The sequence below is a fragment of the Lepisosteus platostomus genome, chromosome 10, assembly GCF_059453375.1.
Source record: "Lepisosteus platostomus isolate fLepPlt1 chromosome 10, fLepPlt1.hap1, whole genome shotgun sequence".
NCBI lineage: Eukaryota > Metazoa > Chordata > Actinopteri > Semionotiformes > Lepisosteidae > Lepisosteus > Lepisosteus platostomus.
This window is the reverse complement of record NC_142620.1, coordinates 55,874,150-55,887,934: the sequence shown is the minus strand read 5'-3', so window position 1 is coordinate 55,887,934 and position 13,785 is coordinate 55,874,150. Positions and strand designations below refer to the sequence as shown.

At 42.3% G+C, this 13,785-nt stretch overlaps 1 protein-coding gene across 4 annotated transcripts in view; it reads left to right on the top strand.

The window, feature by feature from the left end:
- Positions 1–5,244: 5,244 nt before the first annotated feature.
- Positions 5,245–13,785, top strand: part of pcdh19 (protocadherin 19) — a 59,874-nt gene continuing 51,333 nt past the window's right edge. For 2 of the 4 annotated variants that reach the window (XM_088597470.1, XM_088597469.1), the window contains exon 1: positions 5,245–8,860. In XM_088597470.1, coding sequence (XP_088453596.1) covers positions 6,711–8,860 — 2,150 coding nt within the window. In that variant the 5' untranslated portion in view covers positions 5,245–6,710. The remainder of the gene's footprint in view (positions 8,861–13,785) is intronic. The other 2 variants (XM_088597465.1, XM_088597468.1) reach the window with 2 other exon arrangements.

Genomic DNA, 13,785 nt, shown 5'->3' with positions numbered 1-13,785 from the left:
AAATTGGCTAGTATCTTATTATCTAAGGAAGAATCTTCTCCAGCCTTTTCTTGAAAGATCCCAGGATATCAGCATTAACAATATGGCGGGACAGTTTGCTCCTGACCCCCATAACCCTTTGTGAAAAGGCAAGCATCCTGTTTTAAGGCCTAACAGCTCTTCCACTTGTGCCACTGAGTACTTCTTTCACTACTGGTCTGGGAGTAGTGTGCACTCATGGGCTGTGACATGCAGCAAGGTTTGCGCATACTGGGCAGAGAAAGTAGTGGTCTCAGCATTTCACTAGGGGACTGATTAGCATCATGCTTGTCTTAAAGACACCACAGAATGCTTTAGACGAATCATGGAAGCATCCATACAAAAGGGAAATGGTTCCTATCCATGTCACAAACATAAACACATATATAAAGACATAAACACATTGAAACTGATATTTTTCTCACTCTGTCCTTGATGGGTTTGGTCATTTCAAGATTTAACATAACAGACATTATATTGATTTCCTTTGCAGATTCCTTTGAATGATTGTTGAATCCCTGCAGTTGCTGCTTATTCTTAACAGATCAGTTCACATTGTTTCTTTCTAAGCCTTCATTGGAAACCTACCTTTCTTTCAATCACACGTAACCCTATAGTATGATAGCTCTGCATTCTTCGCATTCCAGTTCTCCTCTCGACTCCTGTGCTGTGCATGACAATGCCTACTCTCCGGTCTGTGGCCAAGAGCTATCCCTCTTACCAAACTGCCAATGCTCCTTGTCCTTTGTTTTTCATACACCTTACATCCCACTGATTGAAATAAAAACACATCATAATTTACTCCCAACATTCCAAACTACTTTGTGTTTCTCTAGCAATGCAAATAAGAACATTGGCAAGGCACTGCAGCAGATCCAGTTGAAATTCAGCAATTAGAAAGGGATGAATTTTATTCTCACGTGCAATTATCAAACAGCTGAGTGCTGTAGCGTGGACGCTGTTAATAGATAGACTGCATGTAAATCTTTATAAATCAATAAATGCACTGGGATCTATTTAAACCCTAACATCTTATGGCTCTCTTAATGTAACTTTTTTCCTTTAGGTAATATTGATTACACATTAAAATCTGGGAACCCAATACTTAGCCCTACTCTTGAACCAATGATTAAGGAAATAGAATTAAAATAAAGTGCGCCGGCTGACCTGTGGAATCACGTGACAACTCTGCAGGACTGTTTTATTGTGACATTTTACAATTACACCAGTAAAAATTGAGTTCCAATGTTGTGGGCAGATGAAGTTTATCCCAGGATGCCTGACGACATTTTGAAAACTTGGCCATCATTTTGAGATCACAAAAAGAAAGACATTAGTGTTAATTGAAATGCACTTCCTAATCAATATTGCTTTGCATAAGTTCATATAATGCATTCAGTATCTTGTTTGAAACTGCAAAACAGTTATATTAAACTAAGAAACAGGAAATGTACCACATAATTAGAAATTAAAGAAGTTCATCCATATAAAATTGTGATTCATACAGCTAACCTTAGTGAACAATAAAGCAATGTAGTGCAACATACACCGTATGGTTTTACAGAACTATGTGTAAAGAATTCTACAGTATGTGAGCGAAATTATTGGGGTGAAATTAAAATGAACACTTCACTATACTTTTCTCCCTTTTAAGATAAAATGTCATTTTTTCTTCTCTAATTTCAAAAGAGAAGACATAGGGTCCAGGCCAAAATGAGAGAAATGTTCTTTTACTTACTACAGAGTATTGAAAAATTAATACTACACAGAAAATGTTAAACTAATAATATTTAGTGTCTGGTTGCATAAAGGAGGAGATATGGTCCGTTTTCTCTTTAAGGGTTCATGAAGTCTCCCCCAGTCTGCTGTCCGTGCCTTCTGGGTGTCATCTTGTCTTTCTTCTGGTCTTTTCATGACAGTCTACATAAATATGAAATGAGAACTGATTTGGCTTTTGTTGCAGGACACAGATATTCTCGTGCAGCTTTGCATGTACAGTACTTTTAAAGTCTGTCCTTAGAAAAAATTCTATCTATTCTCCAATGACAGAAACGTAGCATTCGGACTGGAAGCTAATATGAAATAGGTCATGACTGCAATGACCTATTTCATTTTAGCTGTGACATTCCTGTGTCAGGACACGGTCTAGTGCTTTGACGTCCTTCCCATGCAGGAATTCTGTAGTGTGCTTGGCTGTGCCCATAAGAAAGCAGCCATGATCGAATGTGCAGGCATTGTTTCATTCAAGAGTGCAGTTTGTCTGGACGGCCTGTTGCATCATTATCTTGATGATGTTTCCAGTCCCTGGAGAGGTGAAATGTGTCCGCACCATGAAGGAATCACCACCATGCTTGGCTGCAGATTACAAAAACCTTCCACTGGGGGCATCACTTATTCGACTTCACACAGACTTTAGAACTTTAGGGAATACCCCAGTGTTATGTCTCAGCAGACCACTGGACATGGTCAGATGACTTTTTAGCTGTGCCTGTGTACATTTAGGCACACTGTGTCCATGTTGTCTTGCAGGGTTTCGGAAGATGCAGTGGAATTTGGGGGGCTTGAGAAGGGTCCCCTCTCGATCCAGCTACTGCACACCGGCAGGAGCCTGGGCCAGCAGGACTATTATAGTTGCTCTGTGTCCTGTTAGTCCTGGAAGCAGTATGAGGGAATGATTCTGCATCTCTCATCTGTGGGCACAACATTGTTGTGCTTAACCAGCTGTGTTCCTCCAAAACCGATCTAGCAATACCAAACATTTCTGCCACCTCTGAATAACTTTCGGCTTCTTTCTGTGACTTTTATATCTCAATTCCTGAGCTGTAGATCATAGTCTTATATTCCCTATCTATTCAATTCCCATTTTTTTGTTGTCATGAAAGGAATGTGAATACAAATATTTTAATATATGCATGTATGAAATAATTATCTGGAACCTTTCAAATTAAACCACTCTCCATGTTTCTGTCTCAGTGTACTTGTCTGTTCAATACAGTTAAGTGGCATTTCAGAATAAATTTATGGCAAACGGGCACTTTCTTTGCAAAATATTTTCAATAACAGGGAAATGTAATGATATAACTGCTTCTTAAAACATTCCTAAAACGTAATGTAGCCAAGAATAGAGAGAGAAACAGACAAACATCTTTTATACTTCAGTTTGACCTGTGATGTGTGTTCTGAGAAGAAAAGACAGAATTGCTTTGGATTCCTGCCAACAACAGCAAAAAAAAGTAGATGTCAGACCGTAATAACTTTTATCTACACCAAAACATAAGTAACTTATAAAATTTCAATAGGATGCAGTACGAAGCTTTGAACATGTAACACAATGATATACGGAATAGATGACTATATCTTTACATGTATTAACTACAAAGGGAAGTTTCTGTTGCATTAAAATGCTCACCTAATCATGCGAATAGAAACGGCAGAAGAGGCGAACCTCTTCAATCTGGTAGCCTGCGGGTACCTTTTTTTTCTTAAATCATCATCAATGAAGTTGAGATTGAAGAGTTTGTTCTGTGACTGTACATCGAGACCTGCCTTGCACTGCCCTTCATTCTTAAAGCGATTTCTGCACTCGGTATGAGGTTTTTTTTTAAAGGCTATTAATGTCCTTTTATGTCGTGAACTTAATGAACAATGACTTGCGCAGTTACAGCATTAATACTGTACTTAAACCATATACACTATGGCCAGATGCCGTCCAGTTTTTAGCTAATTCCCATTTTTTTATTAAAAAGTATCGGTAATGGGGTATTTGCTGTAAATACCTCCACACAAGTCCAGAATACTTTACAGATCCTAGGGAAAGTGTCGGCGCACTGCTTCGCTTGAAGCGGAGAGGACCTGAACACAATAACGAGATCAACAAGGACCGAAGATAAAAACGTGAACTAGGCTACACATACAATTAACGATTGACAATTAACGCTCGGAAACGTGTTGGAATGGAAAGAGAAGGACATCTTTCACAGGCTGAGCGGTTCACGGGAAGGTCTTTCGCATTCCCGTCCAGACCCGCGGGTGAGCGAACAGCGAGGTGGCGAGTGCGCGCAACTTCTTCAAAAACAACGTCCTTATTCAAGTCTTAACTAGCAAGTATAATTAAGCCACTTTGTGTTTTCTCCACAGCAAAGGAAATAACCTGAATTTTAATTGTCTCTCAGCAGTCTCCACCGAAGATATATCCGTAATTCGGGCTGAGGATGAGAACATGTCAGTATCTCGTCGTAAGGGAGAGCAGAGCAGCATGTTGATCTTTTTCATTGTTGTAAATAAATACATTTTGCAGCAGAATCTGCAGGCTCGGGTCAAATGCTTTCGAGTGTGAATTTTGTGTAGGCACCGCAGTTACTAATTCTAAATTGCAATTCTAAAAATAGGCGTGCCATCACGTCTGCGATGTAGTTTTAGAAAATGTAAGGTGAAAGTTTCTGATTTTCTCTGAGCGTTTTCGATTTTCTTTGTGATCTCATAGAGCGGGGTCGTCCTCCGCGAGTCCAGCCCACGTACAGTACCATGTCCAAGTGAGGTCGGGCTGGCAAGCACATTAAATGGCCTGTTCGCAGGAACCCTAGGAGAGGGATTGCTTTACACATGTAAAACTGCCTCCTGCAAGGCTATTCTGTATGATAAATACTTCTAGAATGTGAATGACACGTCTTGTAAAAGCAACCGAAGGCAGCTCCTCTTTCAAAAAAAAAACAGCTGTGAAAGCAGAGAAACCTCCTTGTGTCGCCTTTCTGGGGGGAGCAGGAAAACTATTGTGTCCAGTTTTACAACTAATCCCAGCCCACCCACTCGGGCGTTTGTCTCGCATTAGTATTATAAAAGTGTGCTGGGGAGACGCTGGCGCTGATCAGCACATTGACAACAGCGACAGAGAAAAGCCAGCCCTGCGCGTAAGAGACACGCACACGGTGCATCCTCGCACCCGGCCTCCGACTGTGAACAAACACACACGCGAACCTGAACGACGGGCTACGTGACCACTGGACCCATATCGTTTTTTTTTTTTCCGGACTGCGGAGATACAGATCGGATCTACCCAGGAAGCAGGCTAGGGAGAATCCTTGCCCCGGACTCCACTCAGAAACACAGGAGCACGAAGGGTTAAATAGGTGCACGACAGGAGAGAGGTGGGGGGGAAAAAAAGGAAAGGAATCACGGATAAAGCCCAAAGCGACCAGCCTACGTTTCAGTTAATTTTTTTTAAAAAAAGAACCCGACACGGAGGTTTTGTCTGTGGAGGACCGGTGAGCGGCCGGAGGGCCCTTCTCGCCGCAGCTCCGCCGGAGAGCACAGCGCGAGGAAGTTTGCCGAGTTCCAGCCGCAGCTGCGCTTGGCACCGCCCACCGGCCGATCCATCCCCCGGGTGTGGCCTCTGATTGGCTGGAGTGGGTGCGGGTCCTGAGACTGAGCGGCAGGCGCCGGGCTGCGCAGCCGACAGTTTGCACTGGAGATGCAAGCAGAGAGCAAGCGGAGCCAGCTGCGCTGAACGCAAGGGTAGATTCTGCACCTGAACCACAGCTTGGATTTGCTTTTTAAGAAGAAAAACATTTTTATGCATTTGATTTCGCCCTTCAAGACGCGTAAGAGCTGCCTGCTGTTTTAGTTCCTCGGCAACATTTATTTATTATCCGTGCTTGTCAGCCAACTGGAATTTAATATAAACTGTGCTGAAATACACACAGCGAATATTGTTTCTGATTCTGCAGACTGTTTGTGGAGAAAAAAAAAACAACAAGAAAAAGTGTAAGACTTTGAGGACTGAGAAACATCCTTCCGCCGCGGTTTAAAATATACTGGATAATTCTTGAGTGGACTGTAAGCGTTAAGACGTGCGAGTGCACACAGCAGCGCATTTGGTCCTGTCAGATCACGGGCTGAATTTTCTCGACTTGATACAGCAGTTTTGTTCCCAAATGTGGATTTTTTCCCCCGTTTTGCACCTGCTCAGCCGCATCACACTTTAAGATTTAACTCCGAAAAAAAGAGAAAAAACCCTAAACTAATATGTTCTACCTGCTCGTGAGGAACACAAGCTGAAAAGATTTTTTTTTAAAAAAAATACCATCGGATGCCGCTGAATACATAAAAATGCTGTGAAGCATTCCACTGGTAAATATACACATTTTCAAAAATGTTATTTTCATGGATTTTTCTTTTTCGTGGGTTGGCTTTAAGGAATTTTTGCAACAAATGACACGTTTATTTTTTAAAATGAAATGCTAATAACCCTTTCCTCTGCTTTATTTTAAACGATTGTAGTGATAATACAAATACACCTTAGCTTCTAGTTCCAAGCTACGTGTACTATGCCGATATATGAGAACAATTCAATTTTCTGAAGTCTGTATGAATGCTATCGGTATTATTTTAATTTAAAATGCAGCATTCGGGATAATACGATTCATCTTTTAATACTATGAAGTCGATGAAACGAAGATCTGTCATACAGTGAGTAAATCAGATTAAGGAGCTTGTTACTGATATCGCTATCCCCATGAATTCCCTCTCCTGGTCTAAAACCGCTCTGTTGGCATTTGCCTGATAACTTTTTTTTTTTTAAAGAAAGTAATAATCGAACTGGAATAATCTGCACATTATGAAACGCGCTATCATGGACACTAATGATAGGCGATACAGTTGTTCGTAGCTCGTAAGAACGCAAATCAACAAGTATAATGTCCTCCAAGGAAATGGATTTTCTACAGTTTCTCCTGCTAGCTGTTCTGTGCTGGACCTGGGCCGAGGCTGTGATCAATCTGAAGTATTCGGTGGACGAGGAGGAGAGAGCCGGTACTGTGATCGCCAACGTCGCGAAGGACGCTAAGGATGCGGGCTTCGTGATTGATCCCCGGCAGCCTTCCCTGCGCGTTATCTCCAATTCCGCACCGCATTTGGTGGACATCAACCCCGCAGGACTGCTGGTCACTAAGCAAAAAATTGACCGGGATATATTTTGCCGGCAGTCCCCTAAGTGTTTTATTTCCTTGGAAGTAATGTCTAACTCGATGGAGATATGCGTGATTAAAGTTGAGATTAAGGATTCGAACGACAACGCTCCCAGTTTCCCCACAGACCACATAGATCTGGAGATCTCCGAAACTGCCGCCCCGGGCACCAGGATTCCCCTAGAGGGGGCAAACGACCCAGATTCCGGGATCTTTGGCGTGCAGACCTATGAGATCACCCCCAACGATCTCTTCGGACTCGAAATTAAGACCAGAGGGGACGGGTCGCGCTTTGCAGAGCTGGTGGTGGAAAAGTCCCTGGACAGAGAAACGCAGTCGCACTACAGTTACATGATCACTGCCTTAGACGGAGGAGAGCCGCCTAATTTTGGATCTGTTGAGCTGAATATCAAAGTGATAGATTCCAATGACAACAATCCGGTGTTTGACGAGCCCGTGTACACTGTAAACGTGATGGAAAACTCCCCTATTAACACAGTAGTGATTGACTTAAACGCGACAGATCCGGACGAGGGAACGAATGGAGAAGTGGTGTACTCCTTCAACAGCTACGTTTCGGAGAAAACTAGGGAGGTTTTCAAAATTGATTCCCGGACCGGTGTGATCACCGTCAGTGGAGTCCTGGACTTTGAGACGATGAATATTTATGAGATCGATGTCCAGGCCAAAGATCTGGGTCCGAACTCCATTCCTGCGCATTGCAAAGTGACTGTAAATGTTATGGACATGAACGACAACGTGCCGGTGATTAATCTGCTGTCTGTGAACAGTGAGCTGGTGGAGGTGAGCGAGAACGCGCCGCTGGGGTATGTCATCGCCCTGGTCAGAGTGTCCGACAGAGACTCGGGGGCCAATGGCAGGGTCCAGTGCAGACTGCAGGGCAGCGTCCCTTTCCGGTTGCAGGAATACGAGAGCTTTTCCACCATATTAGTGGACGGAAGGCTGGACAGGGAACAGAGAGACACTTACAACTTGACCATCCAAGCTGAAGACAGCGGCATTCCCTCCCTGAAAACCACCAAGTCGTTTACAGTGAAAATCACGGACGAGAATGATAACCATCCCCATTTTTCCAAACCGATTTACCAAGTCATTGTCCAGGAAAACAACACCCCGGGGGCTTACCTGCTGTCGGTTTCTGCCAGGGACCCAGATCAGGGCTCCAATGGTACCGTTTCCTACCAAATCGTACCATCTAAAATCAGGGACATGCCTATTTTCACTTATGTGTCTATAACCCCCAACACTGGGGAAATAATTGCACTCAGATCGTTCAACCACGAGCAGACTAGATCTTTTGAATTCAAGGTTTTGGCCAAAGATGGGGGAAATCCGTCCCTGACCAGTAACGCTACAGTGCGCGTTATCATTTTAGATGTCAATGACAACACCCCCATTATCACCACCCCGCCTTTAGTAAACGGCACAGCGGAAGTTTCTATCCCACGTAACGCCGGAGTGGGGTACCTGGTCACACAGGTGAAAGCCGACGACTACGACGAGGGAGAAAACGGAAGATTATCCTACTCCATCTCCGAGGGAGACAGGACCCTTTTCGAAATCGACCAGGTCAACGGGGAGGTTCGGACCACCAGGATGTTCGGGGAGAACGCGAAGACAACCTACGAGATCACGGTGGTGGCGCACGACCACGGGAAGGCGTCTTTGTCGGCCTCAGCCTTTATCGTTATCTACCTCTCACCCGAGCTGGACGCGCAGGAGTCTATAGGTCCCGTGAATTTGTCCCTGATCTTCATCATTGCGCTCGGCTCCATTGCTGCGATCCTGTTTGTCACTATGATCTTTGTGGCTGTCAAGTGCAAAAGGGACAACAAGGAAATCCGAACCTACAACTGCAGGTAAAACACAAATTTTTGCTATTTTGTTAAAGACACGCACTTTTATTGATAACTGTGTTATTGTTCTTTATATGAATTAAGATAGAAGTGATGCACAGCATAGTGCGGAATGAGTATACAGTAGAAACTCTTACCGCCTATAGTTATTTATTCTAGTTCTTGGAGAAGAACACCTTTCAGTAAGGCGTTTTTTTCTCTGGATAAAATTTGAAGGTTGCACTTTTACGCTGTTTGTGTGACCCTTTCTAAACTACCGTGCCTTTGTTATTTAGAGAGATAATTATACGCGCACACAGGAGTGATGCGGGTTGTCTTTTAACTGGCATACCGGTACTTGTCTGTGAGATTCCAGCACTCTGAAGTCTTGGCGCATGGCGAGGGGGTCTGCGCGCTCTCGTGCGCGCGCGGTGCGCTTGTGTGTGTGTGAGTGTGAGTGTGAGTAGGCTGCATCTGCCGGTGTGTGAAAATAAACCGACACCGCCGGCAAGGGGATACTCAAGGTAAATTAAACGATGGATAAAGTTAGAGTTGAGCGTCATTCAACACTTTCGTCGCATATCGTTCTGTAAACACAAGGAGTATCTCAGGTCCTTGCCGGTTTCTCATGTTGCCGCTGCTGCAGTTGTAAATCCAGAGATGCGGAGTGCAGCCGAATACTGTGAAAGGAGCGCTGGCCCTGCAGTCAACCCCCCTCTGTCGTCTCCCCCGATTTATTTCAAGTCACACCGCTGGTTTCGAGCGATGGGGTCCGCTGGTACCAGCATTGCAATGCCCAGATCTCTCTGCGCGGTAGTTCTCGGTCTCGCATTGTTTCATTTAATGTTTTCAAACACGTTGAAAGCAGTGTAATTTACGAGTTCCGCATGTCTGGTCCTCACAGAGCTATTGTTAACATTTAAAATGAGAAATGGCAGATTTTAGGAAGCCGTAACGTTAATCCACCGAGGAAAGTTTTAATTTTTTCAGTTCTTTTAATTCTTTCCTGTCTTTTACTGTACTTAATTTAGTCGCTTCGAAAGCTTGTCGGGAGAGTGGAGTTTGTAACAGATCTTTTAATTATTCGTTTCAACCGTGTTCCTGAAGGTGTGTTCAACACGTTCATTAATTAGAAGTCCAGTTCTGTTGTCACAAATCAAATACCTAGGTACCTTCATTCCTAGGAATATACTATGTCAATTTCTGAAGCGTTTCCCTTAAATATCGACATCATTTAAGTGAAAGGAACCCGAGTTTCTAAAGGACACTTGTCCTGAAAATAAGCACTACATAAGGGAGCTTTAACAAGACTGAAGCCAGGGAAATTTTTCACCATCTTATCTTTTAGAGTTGCTAATAAGTCCGAGACAGTTTGTTGATATTGGTGCTTCACACATTTCTGTTTAAGATATGTGTCGTGGTGTTTGTGGATGTTTTATATTCAGTTTGAGTTGTGGAAAACAAAACGGGTTTCAAAGACAGAGGACCGGGCTAAAGGGAGCCAGGCACTAAGACAAAATCCATCTTAGCTGCACGACCTATTATGAAAACAATCAAAGAGCTAGACAGAGACATACAGAAGAAATTGATATTAATTCCTCCTGGTTTCGCAAATGACCGTAATGAATATCTAGTGCGTGTCTGTTTGAGACAGACTGGCGCTTAGACGTGAATCAGCCAGGAGGAGATGGCAGGCCCTGACAGACCCTCTTTTTATTTCCTCAGTTGTTTACCAATAAGAGGGAATGAAGATTAATTAAATAGCTTGTCAATAACAAGAAAGTAAAAAAAAGCAATAACAAATGCTTCAGCACTATAAATGAACTGCACTGGCCTAGCTCAAACATCACAAAGCAAGCACAGGAGCGCCAGTCCTGCCACAGGCCCAAGCTTCCCCTCTTAATAACACAGTCATGCCGACGTATTTTCCAATTCTCATTAATTTAAAGGTTGCATTAAATTGAGTTATGCGGCTCAAGCAATTTCCAGAGGCTTTTCTTTTAATTGGACATACATTACAATTTTATTGGGATTTTTTGCACAGGTTTTCAAGAGTTTTTAAGTGACTGATGGAATAGAAATACCTGAATGACATTGTAGCTTAGACACTTCTCCCTTAAGACACTTTGTTATATTTGGTTTCCTTGACTCTTAATTGGAACCTAGCTTCACTGCCTGAATTCCCTTCACAAAGTCAACTGATGTGCAATGTGCCACCGGAGAACCAGTTGCTAAATTTTACTGGTAAACAACATTAACCCTAGGCCATTTCCTGTCCCTGCTCCATGGGTTCTGTGCTCCCAGTAAAGAGATGTAAACCCTGTTTTATAAAATTTATCTACCAAAAAATGCTGGCAAATAAAATCTGCAGGTTACCTAAAATTGTACTACTTGACCCACAAAGGCTTTCTGAAAATAAGCTGTGGTTTATATATTAGGTATCATTAACACATAAAGTTTATATATTTTTAAAAATGGGACAAACATGGAATCAAACATTCCTTACTGAATCTGTTGCAACAACAAAAAATCCTTTATTATTAATCCATCATGCTGGTTCCCAAACTGATCTCCTACAGCTACTTTACTCTTCACCATTTCCATATAAATTACATTTGTGACTTTAACCTAAAAATCATTTCCATATTTTAGTCTGATCATAAGTTTTGTTGCCATTCTATGAATGTGATGTTATAATTGTACACTTCAAGTCTGCTGAGTCTCTCTTTATTCAGAAAGCACTGCACACATCCATTTACAGTGAGTGAGAAACCAGTTCATTTATATGAGTTTATTTTGCATAATTCAGTGTGTCCAGGAAAAGCAAAACTGCCAAAGTCCTGTTCTTACAGACTGGATTTGTGCATTCTGACCTTATCTCAGTAGTAAAAGCCTTGTGCACAACTCTCTCAGCACCAGGCAAAGTACTGCTGCGATCTGATGTCACTTTGAGATGAAAGATGTTAATATAACGTAACTCAATGTGGATAATGGATATGTTACGCTTGCGCTTGGGGCTGCAGTAACTCATATTCCTCATCAGACATCCTTATTTCAGCAGTTCCTGGATTCAGATAGAGCTGTTCCTCTGTTCTGAACAAGGGAGGGTTTTTGGACTGTTGAAATAACCCTGAATAAACATGTATAAATATAAGACTCTAATATAAAGCCCCGCTCAGTAATAATAATGCAGGACAAATATAGCACTTGACAACAAGATGAAGAAGAAAGATGAGAATGAAGGAAAAGGAACATATTCAAAAAACATTTTATAGGACTGATACTGGCAGCTGAGAAATAAATAATGCACAAACACAGACAGCCTTACCTCTTCACACCAATATGAGAAGTTTGAGTGCACATCTGTGAATTACTGGGAGCGCCATATCAAACATACAAGACCTGAATTTGCTTTGGTGAGATATTTGTCAGCAGCACTTGTGTAGTACACCATGTTAGTTAACTCGTTCTAGTAGCTTTTTCCTCTAAGCTGCCTTGGGGCGTTTTATGAAAGATATTGCAAACCTCCCGTTATTGTGGCTGCCAGATTGTAATCTCTTTACTCCCGGTGAAGAGGTGCACTCACTTATCCTGGAGGACAGTTTCGAGGAACAAATTCCTATTGAGATGACGGTTCGGTGCAGTGGGTGCCCTCATTTCCCTGGATTGTCACCCCACCGTTTGCACAGATGACAGGAATTTGAATTGTTTTGCTCTTATCATTTGGCCCGTTTCTCCACATGGCTAGATATGGGGATATAAAGCAGCACTACATTAAAATAAAGTGCATAAATTAAACAAAGAAACTGGCACTACCGATTGAGGCAAGCAGCATTCTAACAAGTCATGTATTTAAGATTACTGGATGGCTTTCACAAAACTAAGTGTTTCATCCTTTCATAAAATCCTCTGCTGTTTTATTAATTGCACTGATTTCTTTAAGCACCGGTGATGTGTGACGGTTCCAGGCACTGACCTGCTTAAACCTGCTTCTCCTGACCAATATACCGTGTGGTGTCTGTATCCATACGTACAACACAGTACTTAACACTTTTCTCATATCAGCTTTGATGACACAATATTGACAGAATGTGAGGCCTTCGTTCTCGGTATTAAAGGCAGATCCTAGATGCACGCACACTTTTTTTTAAATCAGGAAAATAAAATGGTTTTAAGATGCTCTTTGAGAGATAAGGTTCGTCTCTCTTAATATTGTGTTTTTTTTACTGGAGAAGGGAGGAAAGGCAGACACAGCCAGCATCTCAATGAAAAGTGGAATCTGGAGCGCGAAGCCTATAGCCTCCTGGGGTTAGGGGTGTTATTTATGCAGAGTGAGAGTTTTTTAGATGCATGTATTAACATTGGAGAAAAAAAATGTGTTTCTTCCTGCAGGGCTAAAAAAAACAACAGCACTGTTATGGTGTGTTGTGTAAAGCTATGTAAATAGATGACACTTTCTGGACGCCTCCATACAGACCTGGGTGAAGTGGGAACAGGCTACGATGTGCTGAATGCAGTTAGTAGAATCTGCTTAAAGCACAGCCTCGTTTAGCAAAGCCTCCATCGGAAGCATCCTTCCATAAAGAATCAGGTTTTTTTTTTTGTACTGGTGAGAATCAAAATGTAAAGTACGAGTCTGAAATCACCACAGTGGCTGGTGGAGTGAATCTGAATTAATAGTTTCCCCACATTTATTGAATCCCAACAGGCTTTCCCTTATTAATAAAAAAAAAAGCTGAAGCAAATTTGTGGAATTCAGCTTTTAAATATGTTTGCATACTTGAACAACTGATGTGCAGGACTTGAAGGTCTGGGGGTGCTCGTATCTCTTTTGATTGTGGTTGGATATATGTGCTTGTTCTGCATTTGTGTTTCTATAAGATAAATTGTGAACCTTTCTCGGTGTAAATTAAAACAGGAGCTCTTTCTGCAGCTCAGAAAGGTTAGGT